This window comes from Vulpes lagopus, chromosome 1 (genome assembly GCF_018345385.1).
Source record: "Vulpes lagopus strain Blue_001 chromosome 1, ASM1834538v1, whole genome shotgun sequence".
Taxonomy (NCBI): Eukaryota; Metazoa; Chordata; class Mammalia; order Carnivora; family Canidae; genus Vulpes; species Vulpes lagopus.
In genome coordinates, this window is record NC_054824.1 from 75,983,836 (window position 1) to 76,009,957 (window position 26,122).

General features: G+C 37.5%; 1 protein-coding gene across 1 annotated transcript in view; it reads left to right on the forward strand.

Moving 5' to 3' along the window:
- The window catches only part of OSBPL11 (oxysterol binding protein like 11), an 89,034-nt gene extending 67,979 nt beyond the window's left edge, over window positions 1-21,055 (forward strand). Inside the window, exons 11-13 of the mRNA XM_041766114.1 lie at window positions 7,125-7,307; window positions 16,449-16,602; window positions 19,361-21,055. Coding sequence (XP_041622048.1) covers window positions 7,125-7,307; window positions 16,449-16,602; window positions 19,361-19,426 — 403 coding nt within the window. The 3' untranslated portion in view covers window positions 19,427-21,055. The remainder of the gene's footprint in view (window positions 1-7,124; window positions 7,308-16,448; window positions 16,603-19,360) is intronic.
- The last annotated feature ends 5,067 nt before the right edge of the window (window positions 21,056-26,122 follow it).

A 26,122-nucleotide genomic window follows, 5' to 3' on the forward strand; every position in this document is an offset into this window, starting at 1 on the left:
ATGGGCAGCTCGAGGGCCTCAGTGGTTTAGTGCCGCCTTCAGCCCAGGGCCTGATCCTGGGGACCCAGGATTGAGTCCCACATTGGGCTCCCTACATGGAGGGACTGTGTCTCTGTGTCTCTCATGAATAAATAAATGAAATCTTTTTTAAAAATAAAATAAATAAATAAAATGTTATTTATACACGAACTTATTCTCTTGATGGATTTGTCTTATTTCCCCTACATGGCTGTAAGCTTTCTGATAAAACTGTACTATTTTAGGCCTTCTGTTGCATCAGTACAGTGCTATGGACATGGTAAGCGATCTGTAAATATTTGTATATTTTTCTTTGGAAATATGATTAGGTGTTAGTTTCTCTCAAAGATAGAATCTAATCTATCCTATGAAATTTTACCTATTCCTTTAATATATTACTTGTTAATCTCTTAAATATGAACTCTTAGGTCTGATTTTTTAGAGTTTCACTCAGTTGATATCCCCTCTCCTCTTCTAGCATAGCCATGCAGAGGTTTGAAATCAGCTGTTGCAGGCTCTCTTCATTTTTCTCTTTTTGCAATTTAACATCTTTTCTTTGACAATCATTCTTAATGAAATGAAGGACTAAGAAGGTAGTTTTTGTTATCAATGCCAGATAGTAACTGAAATGAAAACACTAAAGCAATAGGCAAGAGTAAACCAGTGAGTTTTATTTTTGTTTTTAAGATTTTATCTATTTATTCATGAGAGACACAAAAAGAGAAAGAGGCAGAGACACAGGCAGAGGGAGAAGCCGGCTCCATGCAGGGAGCCTGATGTGGGACTCGATCCTGGGACTCCAGGATCATGCCCTGGGCCGAAGGCAGGCGTTAAACCGCTGAGCCACCCAGGGATCCCCTAAATCAGTGGATATTAACAACATGGGTACCAGCTGCTAGGGCAGTGGGGAGGTCGGCCTGTCAGGAGACACTGATGCTTGCAAACACTGACATATGCAGAAAGTTGTGTTGGAATGTTTAGTTAGAACTAAAATGTAAAAATCCAACCCAACTCATGGTACCTTTTTTTTACTTTCAAATTAGATATGTTTATCTGTATTTCTGTTCAGTCCTTGCCATTTGCATGTATCTTTTAACTCTGATAGAGGAATACAATATACTATTGTGCTGACAAATTTGATTTTTATTCTGAAGGCAGTGGGAAGCCAATTAAAATTTTAAGCATAGAAATGATATATATTTTTTAATTACTTTTATCTTTTATTTTGAAATCATTTCAAACCTACAGAAGAGTTGTGCAAACTCTCATATACCCTTTGCCTAATTAGCATTTTGCTTCATTAGCTTTATCAAAATCTCTTTTTCTCTCTCCCTATACATATCATTATTATTCCTGAAACATTTGAGAGTTAAAGATCTCCTGACACTTTAAAATATGTTAGTCTGGGGTGCCTGGGTGGCTCAGTCGGTTAAGCGACTGGCTGTTGATTTTGACTCAGGTCTTGATTTCAGGGTCTTGCAATTGAGCTCGTGTTAAGGCTCCTTGATCAGCAGTGAGTGTGCTTGAGGATTCTTTCTCTCCCTCAGCTCCTTCCTCCACTCACGTGTAAGCGCACTCTCTACCTCTCCATCTCTCTCTAAAATAAATACATCTTTAAAAAAAAAATTTTAGCCTGAATTTCCTAAGAACAAGAAAATCTCTCATACCATCATAGAATGGTTGTCAAATTTGATACTATTATCTAATGTACAGTTCGTATTACATTTTGTCAGTTTTCCTAATAATTGGCAATAATACTTTTTCTCCTACCCCGAATCATACATTTCATGTCATTGTTATGTCCCATTAGTCTTCTGAAATATTTCTATTACCTTTCTTTGCCTCTTATGATAATGACAGGTCAAATATATAGAATGCTTCTCAGTTTGGGTTTGTGTTTATTCTTTTTTTTTTTTTAAGGTTCAAGTTATGCATGTTTTACAAGAAAACCTTAAGCAATTTTGCATCTGGAAATGATATATTTTAAGTATATTTAGTGATAGGTGAAGAATGGACTGGGGGGAGGGGGCAAAGGGAATGAATAGAAATTAGAAGAAGGAAGACTGGTTAGGCATTCAGAGTTGACCCTTCAAGGACTAACAGGATGTAGAGGAGTTAGAGGGCATCTAAGATAGCTTTGGATGACCTCCCAGTTATTTACCGCTAGAAATAAACTTCTCTAAACTTAAGTGTTTGAAACAATTCATTATCTTTCACAGTTCTGTGGACTGATTAGGCTCAGTTGGGTGATTTGCACATGGGGTCTTGCATACTGGTTGAGGCTTCAGCCACCTGAGGGCCTGACCCACCTGGATGTCTGAGTTTAGGTCATTCTTGTGGGAGGAGGCAGTAGATGTGGCTGTTGACCAGGTGCCCAGCTGGGGCTGTTAGTCAAAGGGCCCACATATGGCCTCTCTGCGTGACTGGGGCTCCTTCTGCCTTGGCAGCTAGATTCCTAGAGGAAGCATCTACCAGTATTCTAAAGCCTTTTTGGCTTTTGATACCTGATTTTCATATATTGACATTTTGAAGACCTCTAATAATTTTAGTTTTTTAAAAGATTTTATTTAAGAGAGAGGACGGGGAGAGAGGACAAGTAGAGGGGAGGTGCAGAGGGAGAGGGAAAGAGACAAGCAGACCCCCTACTGAGCAAGGATCCTGACCTGAGACTCCATTCCAGAAGCCTGAGATCATGACCTGAGGCGAAAGCAGATGCTTCACTGACTCAGCCCCCGAGGCACCCATTGAAGACTTCTAATAATTTATAATTGACATCCTCATTTTTGTTAGTGGTCAGTCATCATATTTGCTCTCTTGTTTTTTTCAATTTCTTACTTCTTTTCCCCCTTCATACTCTTAACCTGTTCACAAGGCCACACTCATTTGATTTTTGTCACTTGAAAGCCCTGCCCTTTTCTCTAACATAGTCTCTCTCCTTTGCATTCACATGTACACTCTTTTCATAGCTCTTGAACAGATACTTTTAGCTGACTCTAGCATATCCTCTTTTTTTCCAGTCTAATCTCTCCCAAGACCGGTGGTTTTACCTAATTTGTCATTTAAAAGATTACTATTAGATAGAAACTTTTCTAATTTTGATATCTTTTCTCTTGAGGTTTTACAGAATATTATAATGAAGGCTTTTTTCTTTCACATCTTTATTAATGGCCATGCCTCTCTCCTCAGACAGCCTAGTTTTTTACTGCTATCTGCAATCAGAGCAGACACATTATCTGCTGTCTGCATTTGATATGAATATATTACCTTCCACTTGTCTTCCCTTACTCCCTCATTTTCCACAACTCTCTCCAATGCAGCCAAGTGAGCCTACTTAACTATTCCTCATGCTCCTGTCTGTGTCCTAAGCCCGTTTTCCACATTTACTTTAGGATGCTAATGATTTTATAGAATACCCTAAAGTGAGGTCAGAATTATCAGTATATGTAAATAGATACAGCACTCTGTCTATCTAGTGGTATGGTATTAAGATGTGAATTGTCTGCTAAGTGACACACTTTCCTGCATACTGGAGGTACAGAGTAGAAAGAAAGACTACTTCTGCCTCCAAGAAGCTTTCAATATAGTATTAGAATCCAGCACCCTATTTTGGAAATGTTTGTAAGGCTTTTAGGAAAAATATTATATATAATAAAAGTCTTTTATTATAATAATCATAGCAATAGAGAAAGGATTAGGTGATTATTATACCTGAAAATAAAAATTAATTCTGACTTTTTTTTTTTTGAGATTTTATTTATCTATTGATGAGAGACACAGAGAGAGGCAGAGACGCAGAGACACAAGCAGAGGGAGAAGCAGGCTCCACGCAGGGCGCCCGATGCAGGACTTGATCCTGGGTCTCGAGGATCACGCCCTGGGCTGAAGGCGGCACTAAACCACTGAGCCACTAGGGCTGCCCCTGACTCGTGTTAAAGTAAAAAAAAGAAACCTGATGCTCAACATACTTCTCATTGTCTGATAAAAGGAAGCCTGTCACTTTTTCAAGAGAGACAAACTATTTTCTTGCTATTAAATTTTAAAGGGATTTGTTGCAGGTATCCTTATATAGTGGCTTTTTTTTTTTTTTTTTTTTTAGATTTTATTTATTTATTCATGAGAGAGAGAGGCAGAGACATAGGCAAAGGGAGAAGCAGGCTCCATGCAGGGAGCCCGATGTGGGACTTGATCCTGGGATCATTCCCTGGGCTGAAGGCAGGCAATTAACCACTGAGCCACTCAGGCATCCCCAAACTTTATATATTTATTTAGGTTGTTTTTTTTTTTTTAAACTTTTCGGTAACCTCTACACCCAATGTGGGGCTCAAACTCAACAGTCCTGAGATCAGAGTTGCATGCTCCACCATCTGAGCCAGCCAGGTTCCCCAATCAATGAAAACTTTCTGTTGAAGCCAAGTTAATATATCCAGTGATTTTTCTGGTATTCAAATTGCTGTAGACAGTCTAGACTATTTAAAAGGCTTACTTGATATCATTTGTTTAGGAAGTGAGAGAATGCTCACTTACCAGATGAGTAGGATGATAACTTAGGATTTAGGCCTTTACTTCGTATCTTAAGGGGCATATATCCTATGTTATTGGTTGATACAAAATCTACATCTATATGCCCCCTCCTTTTTTTTTTTTTTTTTAAGTAGGCTCCATGCCTAGCATGGGACCCAACATGGGGCTTGAACTCATGACCCTGAGGTCAAGACCTGAGCTGAGATCGAGAGTCAAATGCTTAACTGACTGAGCCATTGAGTCGCCTCTAGATCTCCATGCTTGTCCTATATTTAGATATTCGTTTACTTATTGGCTATACTTGCTTTCATGCCGCGGTGACAGTTAAGTAGTTATGACAGTCTGGCCTGCAAATCCTGCTGTTTACTTCCCAGTCCTTTACAGAAGATGTTTGCCAACCCTGCATTAGGCTATTAGGAAGACTTATTATGGGCAGCCCTGGTGACTCAGACGTTTAGCGCCGCCTCCAGCCCAGGGCGTGATCCTGGAGATCCGGGATCGAGTTCCACGTCAGGCTCCCTGCATGGAGCCTGCTTCTCCCTCTGCCTGTGTCTCTGCCGGCCCCACCTTTCTCTCATTCTTTCTCCGTGTCTGTCATGAATAAATAAATAAAATATTTTTTTAAAAAAGGAAGAATTATTATAAACAGAATGAGGTGAGCCCCTTCCTCTTCCTTGTGTTGCTTTTCATATTCCTTCGCATACCTCTGGTATGTGTGACTCTTGTTCCCTGCTCCAGTTTTTGTGTTGCTCTTGCTCTATAGCTGCACTAAGCAACAAAAACCCCACATAGCCCAGCATGCATGAACAGGGGCCTGGGTTTGCTCTTTTCCAGTGGAAAGGCATGTGAGGAAGATGATAACTTGAGAGATTGTGCTGTGAGTAAAAGATCAAGTGAGGAACATGGTCCCTAAATCTTAGAATTTGGTTCTGGGTATGTGTGGATGGAGAAGGGAAGAGATAAGTATTTAGTGTCATCTCCTCATATCCTGTTTGGTTAGAAACAAATTTTCAAAAAAGGGAACAATGTTGTCAAGTGGGGTCAGAGAGGAAACATGGACATCACAAGAAACATTCAGTAAGGCAAGAAACTCTTCACAGTAGAATTATTTTAATAAATTCATATGCTTTGAAGTATATAATTGAGTTTCCACCTGTATTGTAATCAAGCAGACTGGTAGTCTTGGTATTCCTTGTGTCCAGTGAACTATCGTTACATATAACTTTTGATTTTGGATGTTTGGTTTGCTCTTAGATTCCAAACCCCTCTTACCTCGATCTGCAAAATCTGACTCAGATCATTTTGCTTATTGGCACCTACATCTCTGCCTTGAGTTCTAACTTTGCAGACCTTTCGTTAACTTCTGCTGACTAAAAATGATAGATGGGCTTCCTAAATTTCACTTGTCCCTCTGGTTCCTAGGCCCTGGGCTTATACCTGACAAACACTACTTAGGCTTCCTATAGCCCAAATCATTAGGCTCTGGTCCCGTGGATTGCCTCTTCAATCCAGATAAACCATAGTCAGTGGCACACTGATTAGACACTAACATTTACCTGCCATTCTCGAAGTCCTGAACCTCTCTTTTACCTGACCCTGTTGTTATTTTTGTCCCACAGTGAACACAAAATGCTTCATTAAAAATAATTAGACCTGGGCAGCCCTCGTGGCGCAGCGGTTTAGCGCCGCCTGCAGCCTGGGTGTGATCCTGGAGACCTGGGATCCAGTCCCACGTTGGGCTCCCTGCCTGGAGCCTGCTTCTCCCTCTGCCTGTGTCTCTGCCTCTCTCTCTCTCTCTCTCTCTCTCTCTCTCTGTCTGTCTCTGTCTCTATGAATAAATAAATAAAATCTTAAAAAAATATATTTAGACCTCTTATTCTGATCTTCATTTGAGCTGCATCCTGTCTGTTGATAAACTAGCCAGACGACTTATTCTTAATTAAAATGTCAACAACAGTAGTGTTTAAGTTCTCTCTGAGTTCTCCGTTGATGATGATCATTTTTATATACCGGTACTCCTAATTTTTCTATTTTGGCAAGAGAATATTAATACTTTTTTTTCAATTTTTCTACCTCTTACTGGTTTAGCTGTTTCTATATTTAAAATTAGGCTAATGTGGTTTTTATACAGAATCAGTATATCCAGAACTTCAAATATAGGGACTCCAGACTTTTAAGTAAATAGGACTAGTTCTTTTTAAAAAGTTAAATTGTAATATTATAAAATTTAAAAACTGTAATAAAAAAATGTTAATATTTTTCATATTTCTATTTAGTTTTAATATTGCAGTTTTGTTTGTAGCAAGCATTTAAAAATTACTTTGTGATCATTTATGGTAATTTAGTCTCTAGTTTTACTCCCCGTATTCTTTCTAAAAGATTAAAGTTGACATTATTTGAAAAAAATTATCTAGTATGCTGTCATGGGACTTACAGAGTCTGACTTTGGCACTGACAAGCTGAAGTAAGCTGGATAACCCATTTAAGGAGGATTCAGAAGGTGAATTTTTAGGTTTCAGAAGGCTAAGAAAAAAAGCCTAATTTCACTAATTAGAGCCTATCTTTATTTTTTTACCTGCTTCTAGGGTTACAGGTGAAGTAAAGCACAACATCACCAATACTGTGGTATGCAGAGTGCAAGGCGAATGGAATAGTGTTCTTGAGTTCACTTATAGCAATGGAGAGACAAAGTATGTGGACTTGACTAAATTGGCAGTAACAAAGAAAAGAGTAAGACCTCTGGAGAAGCAAGATCCATTTGAATCCAGGTATGTCATCTTCACATCTATCCAGGAAAGAGTCAGAAACTCTGGATCTTAATCTAAGCCTTTTCATTAATTTGCAACCTTATTAGCAAGTCACTTCCCCAGTTTGTAGTCAAAGTATTACTATCCTTATCATAAAAACTTACAGATTATTAACAAAAAGACGTCCCAATAGAAAAATGGGCAAAGAACATAAAGAGGAAATTCAAAAGTAGGGAAAAAACTACCCACTAAGAATGAAAAATTATTCAGTGTAATTAGAATTTAAAGAAATATAAACTGAACAGTAAGACAAATTATTCTTTTTTTTTTTAAAGAGATTTATGTATTCATGAGAGATACAGAAAGGCAGAAACATAGGCAAAGGGAGAAGCGGGCTCCCTGCAGGGAGCGTGAAGCAGGACTCGATCCCAGAACCCTGGGATCATGACCTGAGCCAAAGGCAGATGCTCAACCCCTGAGCCACCCAAGCATATCAATTAAAAAAAGGGGGGGGGGGATAAAAACGAAGCATTGAACATAAGATAATACAACTAGAAGTAACCATTTATAATTATATGTGTAAAGGGATTAAATATACATTAACCAAAGACTCAGATCATCAAGAAATAAAACAGTAAGGATTACGGAAAATTCTTCTTATAGGGATTTATCTTAAAGGAGACGTTCTTTTTATTTTATTTTAATTCCAGTATAGTTAACATAGAATGCAAAATGAGTTTTAGGTACCGTACAGTGAATCAAAAGGAGAGGTTCTTAAGGTTTGGTCTGTGGACCCTCAGCTGTCCTTGAGATTTTCAGGAGGCTTACAAGTTCAATTTTATTTTCATAATAATGCTAAGATGTTATTTGCTCTTTCACTCTGTTGGCACTTGCATTGGTGTTGCATAAGCAGTGGTGGGAAAAGAAAAAAGAAAAAAAAAGCAGTGGTGAGTAGCACTGCTGAGCTTAGCAGTAATCAGGCAGTAGCTTACAACTGTACGGGTAGTCATTGTATTCTTCACTGTCCATGTACGTGTATTTGTATAAGATGCTAAGTTTTGTTTTGTTTTTAAATATTCATTCATTCATTCATGAGAGACACACAGAGAGAGTGGCAGAGACACACAGGCAGAGGGAGAAGCAGGCTCCCTGCAGGGAGCTTGATGCAGGACTCAATCCCAGATCATGCCCTGAGCCGAAGGCAGACGCTCAAGTGCTAAGCCACCCAGGCACCCCTTAAGATGCTAAGTTTTTTCTTAAAATGTCCTTAAAACAGTACAGGAGTCCCTGGGTAGCACCGTGAGGTGAGCCTCCGACTCTTGGTTTCAGCTCAGGTCATGATCTCAGGCTTGTGAGATTGAGCCTGGTGTTGGGGCTCTGCACTTGGTGTGGAGTCTGCTTGAGATCCCTTCTCCCTCTGCCCCACACACTCGTGCTCTCACTCTTTCTCAAATAAAGGAAATAAATCTTTAAAAAAGTATATATTGTTAATTTTATTAAATCTGCACTATTGAGTACTCATCTTTTTAATATTCTACATGACAAATTGGTAGTATGTATGTATAAAGCATTGGTGGGAGATCCCAAGAAGTACGGTGGTTATCTGGAGGTAAAGCACTTGTGTAGTTGTTTGAATTACAAGCTGAACTAATTGCTCTTTTCATGAGACACCATTTCTGCTTAAAAGAATGATTGGCAAAGCATAACTTTTAATTTCTATATATGGCAGACATTTTTCTTATAAATGAAACACATGAACATGGCACTTCAAGAAAACAATTGATGGTATTTTTTGGTAACAATAAAATTCAAATGGAAATGATGTATGGATTAAAGACCTAAATGTGAAACCTGAAACCATAAAATCCTAAAAGGGAGCACAGATAGAAATTTCTTTGACATCAGCTGTAGCAACATTTTTCTAGATATGTCTCCGGAGGCAAGGGAAATAAAAGCAAAAATAAGCTATGGGGACTACATCAAATTAAAAAAAGTTTCACAAAGCAAAACTAAAAGGCAATCTACAGAATGGGAGAAGATATTTGCAAACATTTCTCATAAATGGTTAGGATCCAAAATATATAAAGAACTGATACAATAGCAAGGGTTGGTGAGGATGTGGAGAAAAAGATACCTTCTTACATTGTTGGTGTGAATGCAAACTGCTGCAGCCACTATGGAAAACAGTAAGGAGGTTCCTCAAAAAATTAAAAGTAGAACTACTCTATGATCCAGTAATTGCACTACTGATTATTTATCCCAAAATACAAAAATGCTAATTCAGAGGGATAAATGCCTCTCCTATGTTTACAGCACCATTATTTACAATAGCCACTATGAAGGCAACCCAAGTATCCATCAGGAGGTGAATAGATAAAGAAGATGTGGTGTGTGTGTGTGTGCACCACACACTCAGAGACACAAAATGGAATGGAATATTATTCAGCCTAAAAGAGAGGGAAATGTTGCCATTTGCAATGACATGGATAGAACTGGAGAGTATAATGCTAAGCAAAGTAAGTCAGAGAAAAGAAATACCATATGGTATCATTTATATGTGGAATTTAAGAAGCAAAACAGGAATGCCTGGGTGGTTCAGTGGTTGAGCATCTGCCTTCGGCTCAGGGCATGTTCCTGGAGTCCCAGGATGGTACCCTGCATCAAGCTCCCCTCAAGGGGCCTGCTTCTCCCTTTGCTTATGTCTCTGCCTTTCTCTCTGTGTCTCTCATGAATAAATAAATCTTTAAAAAAATGAGCAGAGAAAAATAGAGGATGGGGATTAAAGAGCAAACTTACCATGATGAGTAAATAAAGTTTAAAAAAAAATTTTTTTTTAAAGATTTTATTTATTCATGAGAGACACAGAGGCAGAGACATAGGCAGAGGGAGAAGCAGACTCCATGCAGGAGCCTGATGTGGGACTTGATCCTGGGACTCTAGGACCACGTCCTGGGCCAAAGGCAGGCACTAAACCGCTGAGCCATCCAGGGATCCCCAAGTTTAAAATATTTTAAAAAGTAAAGGAAGAAGAAGGGAGAAAGTGGAAAATAAATAAATAAATGGATGGGTGGGTGGATGGATGGATGGATTGATGGAAACAGCTTAAGTGTCTGTCAACAGATGAATGGATAGGAAGATGTAGTATGTAGGGATGCCTGGCTAGCTGAGTTGGAAGAGCATGTGACTCTTAATCTTAGGATTGTAAGATGAACCCCATGTTGGGTATAGAGACTACTAAAAAAATTTTTTTATACTTAAAAAAAAGTTGTAGAATATATACACAATGGAATTTTATTCAACCCTTAAAAATAAGGAAATCTTGCCATTTGTGACAACATGGATGGACCTTGAGAATATTCTGCTAGTCAGAAAAAGACAAATACTGTATGATCTCACTTATGTGTAAAGCTAGGCAAAATAGAAACCTCATGGAAAAGAGATCAGATTTGAGGTTACCAGAGATAGGGGATGGAGACTGGAAGAATTGGATGAGGATGATCAAAAGGTATAAGCTTCCAGTTATAAGATAAACAAGTACTGAAGGATATAGTGTACAATATGTCTACGGCTAGCATTGCGGTGTGGTATATTTGAAAGTTGTTAGAAGAGTAGATCCTAAGACCTCTAATCACAAGGGGGGAAAGCTTTTTTCTTTTGTATTTGTATGTAATGATGGATGTTAACTAAACTCACTGTGGTAGCTATTTCACAGTATATGTAAGTTAACTTATTACGCGGTACATCTTGAACTTATGTAACAGTGCTATAGGTCAATTATATCTCAATTAAACTGGAAAAACTATTTAAGCTTCAAGGCAAAAATCAGATTTTTGGAGAACTTGTATCTGCCACATGAGTATGAAAGCTTCCCAAGTAAAGTTTTCTGGTGAGATTGGTGATGATAGTAATGAATGTGATTTTTTTTATATATATTACATAATAAAATGTCAACATCTGAGGGATTATTTTTCTTTTTTCTTTTTAAGATTTTATTTATCCATGAGAGACAGAGAGAGAGAGAGAGAGTGAGGTAGAGACACAAGCAGAGGCAGAAGCAGGCTCCATGCAGGGACCCTGACATGGGACTCTCGATCCTAGGACTCCAGGATCCTGCCCTGGGCCAAAGGCAGGCGCTAAACCACTGAGCCACGCAGGGATCTCCTAAGAGATTATTTTTCTTTTTTTCTTTCTTTCTTTCTTTCTTTCTTTCTTTCTTTCTTTCTTTCTTTCTTTGTTTCTTTCTTTTTGAGAGATTATTTTTCAAGTGAATAATGATGTTACAGAATCATTCAAGATCCATTCAAAAATCTAGTCAAGATGAATGGATAAAGATGTGATATAGATATCCAGCTATCTAAGTAGATACCTATAATGGAACATTACTCAGGTATCATAAATAATGAAATCTTGCCATTTGCAATGATGTGGATGGAGTTAGAGTGTATTATGCTAAGTGAAATAAATCAGAGAAAGATACCATATGCTCTAACTCATGTGGAATTTAAGAAAGAAAACAGATGAACTTACAGGAAGGGGGAAAAGAAAAGGAGAAAGGGAAACATGCCATAAGAGACAGAACGATAACAGAGCAAACAGAGTTGGTGGAGGGAGGTTGGTGGAGTGTGGGCTAGATGAATGATGGGTATTAAGGAGGGTGCTTGTTATGATGAGCACTGGGTGTTGTTAATTAAGTGATGAATCACTGAATTCTACCCCAGTACTGCATTGTGTGTTAATTACCTAAAATTTAAATTTAAAAAAAATATCCACTCAGGATGCCAATTAGTCCAGCGAATTTCCATGTAGCACAATATAAAAAATTCATTGATATCTTTCAGTTTCCACATTGCAGGCAACCTTTAAAAAACTACCTCCTGAGGCACCTGGGTGTCTTAGTTCAGTTAAGCATTGGACTCTTGGATTTCTGCTCAGGTCACTATCTCAGGGTTGTGGTATTGATCCCTGCATAGGGCTCCACCCGGCACAGAGTAGTCTGCTTAAGATATTCTCTCTCTCTCTCTCTCTCTCAATACATACATACATACATACACACCACCTGCTAAATCTGATATAATACCAAAGAATGAAATTACTTGAAAAATAGGTTAAAATATCCTCTTCTCCAACTGTGTATTTGGTGTGAGGCCAGATTTTCTTTTCTTTATTTAAAGATTTTATTTATTTATGCATGAGAGACATAGGCAGAGGGAGAAGCAGGCTTCATGCAAGGAGCCCGATGTGGGACACGATCCAGAGACTGGGATCACACCCTGAGCTGAAGGCAGATGCACAACCACTGAGCCACCCAGGCGTCCTGAGGCCAGATTTTAAGATTTCTTTTTACTGGGGCACTTAACCCGCTGCCACCCAGGTGCCCCTAGATTTTCTTTATATACTTTAACTAAAATAATAGAACAAATTGAGTGTAGAAACAGTTGTAAGAATCCAGCTATTATTAAAGCAGACAAAAAAGAGAATGCTGGATTTTTTATTAAGGATTTATATTTACATTCCTGGGGGATATTGGCCTGTTTCCTTTGAGGGGATTTTTAACTACAATTCAGTATCTTGATAGGGATACTGAGATTGTCTTTCTTTTTTTTTTTTTTTTTTTTTTTTTTTTTTTTTTTTTATTTATTTTTTTTTTATTTATTTTTTTTTTTTTATTGTCTTTCTTTTTGAGTAAAAGGTGGTAGTGTGTCTTTAAGGAATTGATTCATTTCATCTAATTTATCAAATTTATTGGCATTTGGTTTATCATACTCTCTTAGTTTTCTTTTAACATGTGTAGGATCTTAGTGATGTCCCTAATTTCATTCTTTATGTTGGTAATATTTTTTTCCTGATTAATGTGATTAAAGGTTGTGATTAAGGATTCTTTATTAAAGGATTAAATAATTAATTTTATTCAAAATTCTTACTCATTGATTTGTTCTTTTTTATTTCCTCTTTATTTGCTTTTTCTTTTTCTAATTTCTTAAAAGGGAAGCTTGGGTCAGGGATCAGCAAACTTTAATAGGCTAGAGAGCAAATATTTTAGGCCTGTTGGACCAGATAGCCTCTACCACAGCTACTCAGCTCTGCTACTGAAGATGAAAGCAGGGCAGCCCGGGTGGCTCAGCGGTTTAGCGCTGCCTTCAGCCCAGGGTGTGATCCTGGAGACCCAGGATCGAGTCCCACATCAGGCTCCCTGCATGGAGCCTGCTTCTCCCTCTGCCTGTGTCTCTCATGAATAAATAAATTAAAAAAAAAAAAAAGTGAAGATGAAAGCAGCCACAGACAGTGGAAGGATAGATGGATACAACTAACATATGTTACAATAAAATTTTTTTCACAAAAATGAGTAGCCAGCCATAGTTTGACTCCTGATGAGGCCTTCGGTTTTTCTTCTTTCCTAATATAAATATTTAATATATTTCTCTCTAAGTCTGCTTTATATCTCACAACTTTTGAACTTTTGATATGTGTTTTCTGATTTTCCTTGTGATTTTTTTTTTTTGGATTCATGAAGTTATTTAGTAATGTATTATTTAATTTCCAAATATTTGGAAATTTTCCAGATATCTTCCCATTATTAATTTTTAATTTAATTTAATTTTGTTCACAGGATATACTTGGTGTGGTTTAATCCTTCATATTATTGGGATTTGTTTTATGACTCTGAATTCATTCTGTCTGTCTTGGTAAATGTTTCAAGTGCACTTGACAAGAATGTTGTTCTGTTGATGTTAGGTGACAGTATTGTGTAAACATCAGTTAGCTCAAGTGGGTTGATAGTATTTTTCTAGAAATTTTCTCTGTGTCATTACTAATTTTCTGTGTACTTGTTCTATCAGTTGAGATGAGTTATTGAAATTACCAATTATAATTGAATATTTCTCTTTGTAGTTATATAAGTCTTCATGTTATTTGAAACCTGTATTAGGAGCATGTACATTTGGGATTGTATGTCCTCTTGATGCACAGACACATGGCATTATGAAATGACCTTCATTATCCCTGGTTATAGTTCTTGCTTTGAATTCTACTTTAATACTAAAATTGCCACTTGAAAGCTTTATCAAGAGGTATTTTCATATTATAAAATTTACCTGTTTCAAGCGTGTAATTCAGTGATTTCTAGCAACTTTTCTGAGCAGTGCAGTCATCACCTTAAATCAGTTTTTCACAATCTTCATCCTGCCATAAGATCCCTCATTCCTATTTACAGTTAATGTCCCTTCAACTCCTCTTCCCCCCAGTCTCAGGGAACCTACTCTCTGTCTCTATAAATTTGCCTTTTCTGGACACTTCAGATAAATGGAATCATATAATATGTGATATCTTGTGCCTGGCTTCTTTCACTTAGCATAATGGTTTTGAGGTTCATCTATGATATGATATGTATAAGTAGTTCTTTTTTTTTTATATTGCTGAAAAGTATTCCATTGACTAGAACCACATTCTCTCTATCCATTCACCAATTGATGGACATTGCCAGTTTCGGACATAATGATTAATACCACTATGAACATTCTCATGCAAATCTTTAGGTGGATATGTCTTCATTTTCTGGGTAAATATGTGAAAGTGCAATTGCTGGATTGTCAGAAGTTTTACATTCAACTTTTCAGGAAATTGCCAAACTATTTTCCAAAATGGCTATACCATTTTATATTCCTGCCAGCAATGTGTAAGTGTCCCAGTTCTCCACATCCTTATCAACATTTGCTGTTGCCTGCCTTATACCCATTATACCCATTCTAGTTGGTGTGAAAGTCTTATTATGGTTTTAATTCACATATTCCAAATGATTAATTATATCAAATATATTTTCACATGCTAATTAATTACCCATTTTTGTATCTTCTTTGGTGAAATGTGTGATTGTCTTGTGTTGGAGTTCTTCTTGAATTCTGGATACAAATCCCTTATTGGATATGTGTTTTGCAAATATTTCCTCCTTGCCTGTGCTCACTTTAAAACTTTTTTAGTGTTTTATTTCAGTATAAGGTTTTTATTTTTTTGTGATATGAAATAGTCATGGTTTTCTTTTATGGATTGTGGTTTTGATGTTATACCTAAGAAATCTTTGCCTAATCCATACTCAAAGATTTTCTCCTATATCTTCTTGTAAAAGTTTTATTATGAGGTAAGGGTCTAAGTTCCTCTTTTTGCTTGTAGATATCCATTTGTCCCAGCATTTGTTGAGCAGACTATTCTTTCTCCTAAATAGTTGTCTTAGTTTTCTTTTGCTTGGGGTTAGTTGAGCTTTCCTCCCTCTTCTGTGCCTATAAACTCTGGCCAGTGAGTTGGAACACCCATAGAACTCCCCTCATTTATTTCCCTACTCAAGGAATCACTGTCCTGTGCTGCCTTTTGCTCACTGTCTGTAGCTTCTGTCATTTCAATATATTTTGTCTGGTTTTCTAGCTGATTAAAGGCAGGAGGGTAAGTGTGGTCCCTATTATCTCATCATGTCCAAAAGTAGAAGTTGTCTCTTTTACCTTTCAGCCTTTAAAAAATGTATTATCTTGGGATCCCTGGGTGGCGCAGCGGTTTGGCGCCTGCCTTTGGCCCAGGGCGCGATCCTGGAGACCCGGGATCGAATCCCACATCAGGCTCCCGGTGCATGGAGCCTGCTTCTCCCTCCGTCTGTGTCTCTGCCTCTCTCTCTCTCTGTGACTATCATAAAAAAAAAAAAAAAAAAAAAATGTATTATCTTTTTGCTTATTACTTCCTAAGTTTCTTAAAAATAAAAATCTTTCTATAACTTGGAAAAACACAAGTTATTTTTTTTTTTAAGATTTTATTTATTCATGAGAAACAGAGAGAGGCAGAGGCACAGGCAGTGGGAGAAGCAGACTCCATGCAGGGAGCCCGATGTGGGACTCGATTCCCGAACTCCAGGATCATGCCCTGGGCTGAAGGCGGTGCTAAACCGCTAAGCCACCCAGGCTGCCCTATTTTTAATTTGTAAAGAAAAAGCAGAGGCAGCAGCATCTTGGACATTAGTATTAGCACCATAGTATCAGTGTTCTTATAACTCATAAATATGAAATTATATATCTGATTCAGGAAACATAATTTTAAAAAATTATTGTTAATTTCAAGGGTATCAGTTCTATTTAATTATCTTTTTTAAAAGAATGCTTATAAGATGTGTGGTATTTCTAATTATAGGCGATTGTGGAAAAATGTAACAGACTCTCTGAGGGAATCTGAGATTGATAAAGCCACAGAGCATAAACGTACCCTGGAAGAGCGCCAGAGGACCGAAGAAAGGCATCGGACTGAAACAGGCACACCCTGGAAAACCAAATATTTTATTAAAGAGGTTTGTTCTACAGGTCTTCAGACTAAAACTCAGTATCTATTTAGGGAAAACTTTAGCTTACTTGTTATTGCCTGCCTTATACCCATTATACCCATTCTAGTTGGTGGGAAAGTCTTAATTTGGCTTTCTTGAATTGTTATCACTTGTACATATTTATTTCTAAAATAAGTCCAGCTTAACCAGGTGCTATTTCATGAGCTTTTCACAATTTGCCAAAGTAAAATCGTTTAGCAGCAGTTCAGATGAAGTAGATTTCGGGATTAAATTGGCCACAAAGAAAAATGCTAAACTAACATAGTCTCCAATCACAGTAATAGAATGTACAATTTGTAATTTATTGTCTTTTGAACCACACTGAAACTCTGTGTTCACTTCCAGAGAACACATTTTAAAGGGAGACAAGAAACTTAATTAGCTACACAAAGAGTAGTAAAGTGGCTAGACTCCTTGCAACATTTAAAGAAAAAAAAAAAAAAGAATAAAATGGATGTTTAGCCTAGGAAACAAAAAATTAGGGCCATTTGTTGTGACCTTTGGATATGGGTGCTGTATCATGTAGAAATTTTTTTATCCGATTGTAGCAGTCCCGAGGTAGGTCCAACCTACCTCGGGACTGGAGTTTTGAGCTTAGCATAAGAAGAAATTGTACAACAGTCAAAAATACCCAATAATAATAAGGGAGTACATTTTATGGTAATACATTGTTAGTCCTGTTTGAGACCATGATTTATGTCGAAGGCATTGATGCACTGGTTTTGCAGCTGGACTAAATAATTTCTGGAATATTATCTAAATGTAAAGATAATTGTTTTGGTTATTACTTTCTGGTAGAATTCAGAGTAAGGTGAATAGCATACCAGAGCTGATGTCAAGAAAAGTTTTCTTGTCAGAGGCATCTGGCTGGCTCGGTCAGCCAGAGAGCATGCAACTCTCAATCTCGGGTTTGTGAGTTCAGGCCCCACATTGGGTATAGAGATTACTTAAAGAGGATAAAAAGGTTTTCTTGTCAATAGCCAAGTCTAAAAGAGCCCACTGAGTTTTAATAGTGGTCTGTTAGGAAGGAATTTGCAAAAAGTATTTTGATCTTGATTTTTGCATAGTTATTAACCTTAAAAATCCGTAGTTTATTATAGTAGCTCCATTACCTTCATTTTTCTAATCATTGGGTATTACAAATACTGGCCATTACATATCTATTCTTTCATATGAAAAAATAAAACTTCTTAATGATTTTTCAAAGTTATAGTCTGATAACTTTGGAGTTTTTCATTTTGAAGAAAGCAGATGTACCAGGAGCAGATTCTAGGAGAAGAATTTCTAAGCGAGGACCTCTGTAAATCATTAGAAGAGAATTCTGAGGTCCAAGAGCAGGGTGCTATAATGGCTGAAAGATAGGAGGGTGCCTGGCTAGCTCAGTTTGGTGCAGCCCCACGTTGGGTACAGAAATTCCTTAAGGATAAAATCTTTAAAAAAAAGAAAAATACAATTTATGAAATTTTATAAGATAGGCACCCCAATTCTTGCTAATAGCATGACATTTAAAGTTGCTACTTCTCATTTATTCTTGGACAGATAGAACATTACCAGTCTAGCATTCTGTGATGTGATTAGGTGACATTTTTTTCAAAGATGAGTACTATAGGAGTTGAGAATTATCCGCCAGGTGATTTAATATAAACCTTATGGTTGCTATTATTAAAGAAAAATTATCTTGATACTTCTTAGAAACATCAAGGAAATCTTCATTTAGGACTATTGTAATAGATAAGAGGGATAGAACTCAGCTCTGGGTAGAGGGACAAATGGAAATGCAAGGGAGTGGGTGAAAAAGAATCTTGGTTAGATGTCAAGGATGGGGGTGGGGAGAGAGGAACTTACTAAATATCAAGGGTGGGAGAAGAGGAGTTTTGAAATTGAGGATTTGGGGTAGAGGAGATTCTTGGTAAACTGGCTTAGGATTCTTTGCTAAAATTGGGCTCAGTAGGCCATGTATGAGTCCTAGTCAAGAATAAATAAAATCATATATATAATATATATGATATATATTTTTTAATGTAAATATATGTGTGTGTGTGTATATATATATATTTTTAATGTAAATAAATTGAAGGAGCTACAGGCTAAGGAGAGGCTCAGATCTGACTTTGTTCACCTAGTCCAGTGAAGACTGAACTACAGTCTGTATCAAGTCCTGCAGCCCAAGATCTGGCTTCATGCGTTTCTTTTCCTCACTTGGTCTTCTCCTGGTTGTAGTTCATTCTCTGACTCTAACTTTAATTCCTTGCAGTATCTTTCTATTCACAGGAGCCAGGGAAAACTGAGGGGAGTAAAGTCGGGAACGAACTAGAAAACAATATTCAGATACTAGAGATGCCAGATGAGGTGGAGGGAACAACTCATACCTTGATGACCGTTTCTTTGTGCTCCACTTGCCTTCTGCTGGTCACTCTGTGAGTGAGGCTCAGACTGCATTGTCTTGGCAAAATTGGCAGAACTGCTATAAATGACTAATGCAAAAAAAAAGTGATCATGGGGCATCGACTAAGGTGCCCCCAGACCAGAACTTCTCCCCTTATCCTAGCTAAACCAACGGCATTATTTAATGTCCTAAGCACAGAGATTTTTTTTTCCCTGTCACAAAAAACTTAAGTGTGAGAGTAGAATTCCACGCCAGTGAAGGTGTTGCTTCTAGTTTGGGTTACCGATTGTGAAGGTATTAAACGGCTAGCTCTTTAATTTACTTTTCTACTTGTTTCAGGGTGATGGCTGGGTTTATCATAAACCCCTGTGGAAAATAATTCCAACAACACAACCAGCAGAGTGACACCCACTAGACTCTAAGACTCGACCAAATGAACTTCCTCTCTGTTTACCCTAAACCCTCTGAGAACGGAGTCATTGCACTGAGTGACCTGCTTCCTGATTGCACAGACTCAATCTAGCTAAACACGAATGTACCTACTAGGGCACCGTAGAACTGCAGCAAGACCAAAGTGTTGAAGAAGCACGATGGGCCTCACCAATCTGTTCATGTGATACGAGCAATATCATCTGAAAACCTTTCACGTGAATTCTTAGGTGATTAATCTTTTATCCAGTCCCTGCTCCTAAAGTTAAGTTTGAACCCCCCATTTTCACATGGGGGTGGCAGATACACACAACAGCGAGAACTCAGTGATTTTTTTATTTCTTTATAGTGAAAAGTGAAGTCTCTTTCAGAGTTTGTGCTTTGCTTTCTGTCAGTAACTGAAGTATTCACTACTCTTACAAACAAACCAAGAGGAGGAGGAGGACGATGACCCAGAAGTGGATTCAGCCATTGTGCCTGAAATCAGTGTTAAAAGAGTCAACCAGGTTGTAGTAACAAGGCATTCTATTCCTTCAGAGAGACTGTGTGCCTGTGTCTGAGGAGCTTATCCATTATCCACCTCTGTTGGAACTCTCTTTTAAAAAGTATATTTATAAATTGATTAGAATTATAACCATGGAGAATTTTTTCTTCTGAGCATTTTAATATACTTGAAAACAACATTGACTTGAAAAATTTCAGAACATTTTTCAATACCTAGTTTTATTAAATACTACACTTGAGAGACAATTTTTTTAAATGTGTTCATGTCAATATGATGAGATTTTGGCCTTTCTCAAAAACTGAGGCATTAAAGAACATGCAGACATTAAAAAATAAAACTGTTACTTTTTTTCCTTACCTTTTTTTCCACTTGTAGGTTAATATCCAGTATTATGTGCTATCCCTCTGGATAAGTATGCTTCATCTTACCTCTGTTCACTCAAATTTAAAACAACTATTCATATTTGTCAGTAATTCAGAAGTTACATATATGGCTGAGTGCATGTGTGGTATGGTTCTCTTTTCTTTTCAAGGAAACTCAAATGCTGAAGACAGAATATGAAATAAAATATCAGGAAGTTGTATTCAGGTACAATTTTTTTTTTCCAGTAAGTATTTTATTGAAGTTGAAGAATTGCTGGCAATTAAAAGGATAGTGCTAATTATGGCTTTCATCATTCATTCAAGTATTTATTGAGCACCTACTTATGGTGCTCAACACTTGTTACTGCAAGCTACCTTAATTTTCCAAGAGTGGTGCCTTACTCTGTTTCTTCTGATGTGGTCTTCCAATCATTGTGTGTAACATACCTGTTATTCATCAGCCACGTAGGTGGCTGTATCTCTTTCATCATCATAAGAAGTTTAAGCGTTGTGCTCTGATAAATTGTGTTTTATTGAAGAGGTTAATAGGATGAAAACAGCAAAACAATAACTTTTTTCAACAAATTGTAAATTATAAGAAAATAACTGGTTTATGTACAACCATTTTAATGATTCCCTTGTTCATTTTTGCCGTGAAATGCACTGAAAAGAATCTCAAAATGAGTTATAGTACATGTGTTGGGAAGATTGAAAAATAATAAAACTAGAGAACAATAATGCCTTTGTCTGTTTTATGAATGGAGAGAAATAGAAAGTTTATATTTAGTGGAATTAGCACCCTGTTCATTTGAGAGGGATGTTGATTTTTGTCCTTTTTTTAAAAAAAGATTTTATTTATTTATTCATGAGAGAGAAAGAGAGAGACAGGCAGAAACATAGGCAGAGGGAAGAGCAGGCTCCACGCAGGGGGCCCGTTACAGGGTCCTGGGATCACGACCTGAGCTGAAGGCAGATGCTCAACCCCTGAGGCACCCAGGCATCCCTCTCTTTACATTCTTACTATCAGGAATCTCCTAGAGAGAAAAAGGAAGTAAATTTAATAAGAGTTCTTAACAAATGAAAATGTTTAAATATACAGGAAATAGAGCAAGAATGTAAAACTAGAGATTTTTGTTCTTTGAACCATTTGAATACCCATTTATTTCTTTGAATTATCGACCATTCTAAGAATTATTGAAATTATCGGGTGGATTCTTTGACAAGAGTGCACTAATACTACTTTGGGTAATTACTTTACCTTGTCTCTTTCTTCTTCACTTCCTGCTGCAGCTTATCTACCAGATAGAGAAAGAGGCCTTTTCTGTTTCATTTTTTTATTCACTCTTGTTAATAATTGGCCAGTCTTTGTAGCAATTGCTACTTATTTGTATCTTTTTCTTTTAGGTCAACGTTTTCAAAGTGTACTTTTTTTCTGGCTATTAAGAATTGTGTGGTAAGAAGTCCAAGAGCAGAAGTGACGGAAAGACAATGTTCTGGCCATGTTTTTGGACTTTTTCTTTTTTTTTTTTCTTCCCATGGTGACAACACCACCTTATACCTTTTGTCAAATATTTTCATTTAAGGTTCATAATCACTCCAATCAGTTGCATTTTAAGTAGACAGTTTATAAGCCCTAAAAACTAATTTTTAGATTATGAATTGGGTAAGATATGGCATCTGTTTATCAATTTATCGTACTCCATTGTGACCAACATCACCTCTAATGCCTACTTGCACTCTAAGAGAAGATGAAGAAAAGTATTGAATTTCTCACTCCATAATCCTAGTACAAATACTTTCTTTACTCTCAATAATAAATATCTGATACTTGATGAACCAGCTTTTATAGATGAATTCTTAAAGGATTTATTAATGAATTAAATACGCATGAAATTTTATTTAAAATATTGCCTTAAGATGAAGACTAACTTCTGTTCAGTGTGCTCCCCCAGAGAAAGATAAATCAGTGTGATCACTCTGGAATCCATACTTGGGAGGGATTCCTTAGAGCTACTACAGTGACTGGAAGCTGAGTGGTGATTCACCAGATATGGTGGAAGAGGAAAGAGAAAATGATTCTCCCAGATGGGGATATAAAAGACAAGTTCTATACAAGAAAATGAAAATTCTAGGGGATCCCTGGGTGGCTCAGCGGTTTGGCTCCTGCCTTCCGCCCAGGGCCTGATCCTGGAGACCCGGGATCGAGTCCCACATCAGGCTCCCTGCACGGAGCCTGCTTCTCCCTCTGCCTGTGTGTCTGCCTCTTTCTCTGTGTGTGTGTCTCTCATGAATAAATAAAATCTTAAAAAAAAATAAAATGAAAACTCTAATAAAATATATATTGTAGTGGCATAAAATCCCTTGTTGGTCCAAAAACCAAGCTACATTGTATTTTTTTTTTTTTTACATTATTACTAAGCCTTTTCATATGTTTTCTCTATTTGATATTCACTGTAACACTGTGAAATTACAGTCAGGGATGACTGTGCCAACTTTGCAGATGAAGAGATTATTGCTTGGAAAGTTGTGCTCACTTCAATTCACTTAGCTAGACCTTCAGCAGACATCTGTTAAGTGTTCCTTTGGGGCCAGATAGTGCATTGGACTCTGATGTGGCAAATACTACCCCTACCCTTACAGACTTAGGTGAAGGAAGAAACCAAAACCTAAGTTCCTGAGAATGTATTGTTGACATGGGCAGGGCTACCTGGTCTTTCCAAATCCCAGGAAGGCACCATGGTACCTAGAGACTTTGGAAGGCAGTTGATCACTGAAGTGAAAATGAGAGGTTGTGGGGAGGGGCGGTACATCTGGCTGGCTCAGTCAGTAGAACATACGACTCTCGATCTTGGAGGTCATGAGTTCAAGCCCCACATTAGGTGTAGAGCTTACTTTGAAAAATAATTTAAAAAAGGGAGGGGGGGTTAGCTCAAAGTCTACTAAGAAGCCCCAAACAGTGCAACTAGGTGACTAACCCTTGTTCTACCCTATAAGACTAGAGAGAGTGAACCAGGGAGATTTCCAATTCAGGAATGTAAGTTGATAAAATGAGGAACAAGTTAAAGTCTACATGCTAAAGGATGAGACCTCACAGACCCTTCCCCTGTCCTATTCCCAAAATACTGGCAGTCAGGCTTTATACCTTTAGGCAAGAGATTAAAATACTCTTTTGGGGAGCACAACTCCAGATAAAAGTCCTGCAGATATATTTGGAGGGTCCACTAACAAAAAAAAATTCTCAGCTGACGACCCTGTTAATTAAAGCCAAGTCAGCAACTCCTAAGACACAATCCTCTACCCTTTCACCAAGAAACTACATATCCATCTTCCCACCAAAAGACTATATATATAGACAATTAGACATCTCATTTTAACTGCTAATAATCAGCAGACATTTGAGGAAAGATTCCAATATGAATAAAAATGGTTATACAGGAAAAAAATTTGAAGAAACATAATTTGGAAAGTGGTAGGAAATACAGAAAAAATTAAATCTGACATGAGCGATGATCTTACTTCTATGAAACATGAGTAAAATGTTATCTTCTTAAATATTTTATGTAGGCTCCACATTAAGTGTGGAGCCCAATGTCGAGCTTTAATTCACAATTATGAGATTGACACCTGAGCTGAGATCAAGAGTTGGACACAACCAACTGAGCCACCTAGCCACCTCTCAAAATGCTATCTTTAAAGGGGACTGTTCAGGGGCAACCCTCGGGTCCCCTCCCTCATCGGGAGCTTTGTACTCTTAATAAACTTTGCTGACTATCACTCCAGAAACTTTGCTGCCCACCAAAAATAATTTTTCAAAAGTAAATAAAATGGACTGAGAGAATAAGAACAGGTCTTGAAAATTAAAAATATGATAGCTCAAATTAGTCACAACAGAAGTTCTAGAAGATAAGAAAAAGCTCTTGGCAAATAGAACAAAAGGACAAAAGATGGACATAGGCGAAAAATATGAAAATTAGAAGAGCAATCCAGGAAATCTAACCTACAGCTAGTAACTGAGATTCAAGGAATTAACCAATGGAAGGAAAAATACTGAAAAATCATACATATATATGTAGAAGGCAGAGAAACTTCCCACAGCTGGGTAACATGAATCCAAATGAAAATGCCATGAATATCCTACACAGTAAGGGAAAAATATCTGATTGGCTTAGTTGGTAGAGTTTGTGACTTGATCTCAAGGTCATGAGTTCAAGGCCCATGTTGGGCATGAAGCCTACTAGGAAAAAAAAAAAGCCCAAACCAAAGCACATCATAATGAAATTTCCTAATGCTAAAAAAGAACCCTTCTCAACATTACTGAAAGCTAAAAGGCAAAAGGAAAATCCCTCTAATTTTGCCTAGAATTTTATCCCCAGCCAAAGACAAAACTGACATGCAACATTTTTAAACTATTTTGTCCTAGCAATTGCCCTAGACAATTTTGTCCTTCCTTTTCTGGAAGCTATTAAAAGGACATTCACGAGCAACACATCAGAGGAAAAAAGCAACTTAATTAAATAACTTCAAAACCAAGATACTGTATTAGTATGAGGGACATCTGAAACTAATAGGATATTGTATATCAATTATATTTGAAGAAAAAAAAGACTATCCTTTATCTATTGAATTACCTTTACACCTTCATCTAAATCTAAAATCAACTGATTATAAATGTGTGGGTCTACTATAGACCCTGTTTTGTTACATCAAATTGGTTTGTCTCTCTTTATACCAATATTGCACTATCTCAATGAGTATAACTTCATAATCTTTTTATTTTTTAAGATTTTATTTATTCATGAGACAGAGAGAGAGGCAGAGACACAGGCAGAGGGAGAAGCAGGCTCCATGCAGGGAGCCCGACATGGGACTCAATCCCAGGTCTCCAGGGTCAGGCCCTAGGCCGAAGGCGGCTGTAAACCACTGAGCCACCTGGGCTGCCCCTAGCTTCATAATCTTAAAGTCAGATAGTATCAAGTCCTCCGGTTTTGTTTTGTTTTGTTTTCAAAGTTGTTTTGGCTATTCTAGTTTGCATTTCCATATAAATCTTAGGATAAGCTTGTCAATTTCTATTAAAAAAAGCCTGCTGGGATTTTGTTGCTATTTGAGTCTATAGGTCAATTAAGAGAGAATGACATCTTACCAACATTGAGTCTTCTGAACTGTGAATACAGTGTAGTTCTCCATTTATTTCAGTCTTCTTTAATTTCTCTCGCAATATTTTGTGGTTATTATACAGGTTTACATTTCTTGGAGTTATCTCTAAGTGTTTTATGTTTTTTAATTTTATAAATGACATTTTAAAACATTTTCAGGGCAGCGTGGGTGGCTCAGCTGTTAAGCACCGCCTTCAGCCCGGGGCGTGATCCTGGAGACGCAGGATTGAGTCCCATGTTGGGCTCCCTGCATGGAGCCTGCTTCTCCCTCTGTCTGTGTCTCTGCCTCTCTCTCCATGTATCTCATGAATAAATAAAATCTTTTTTTTTTAATTTTTATTTATTTATGATAGTCACAGAGAGATAGAGAGAGAGGCAGAGGCACAGGCAGAGGGAGAAACAGGCTCCATGCACCGGGAGCCCGACGTGGGATTCGATCCCGGGTCTCCAGGATCGCGCCCTGGGCCAAAGGCAGGCGCCAAACCGCTGCGCCACCCAGGGATCCCTAAATAAAATCTTTAAAAATAAAATAACATTTTCAGTTTTTGTTTGTTGCTAATATATACAAGAAGTACAATTTATTTTTGTATATTGAGCTTGTATCCTACAGCCTTGCTTATTAACTCATTATCCCTCATAGCTTTTCTGTAGA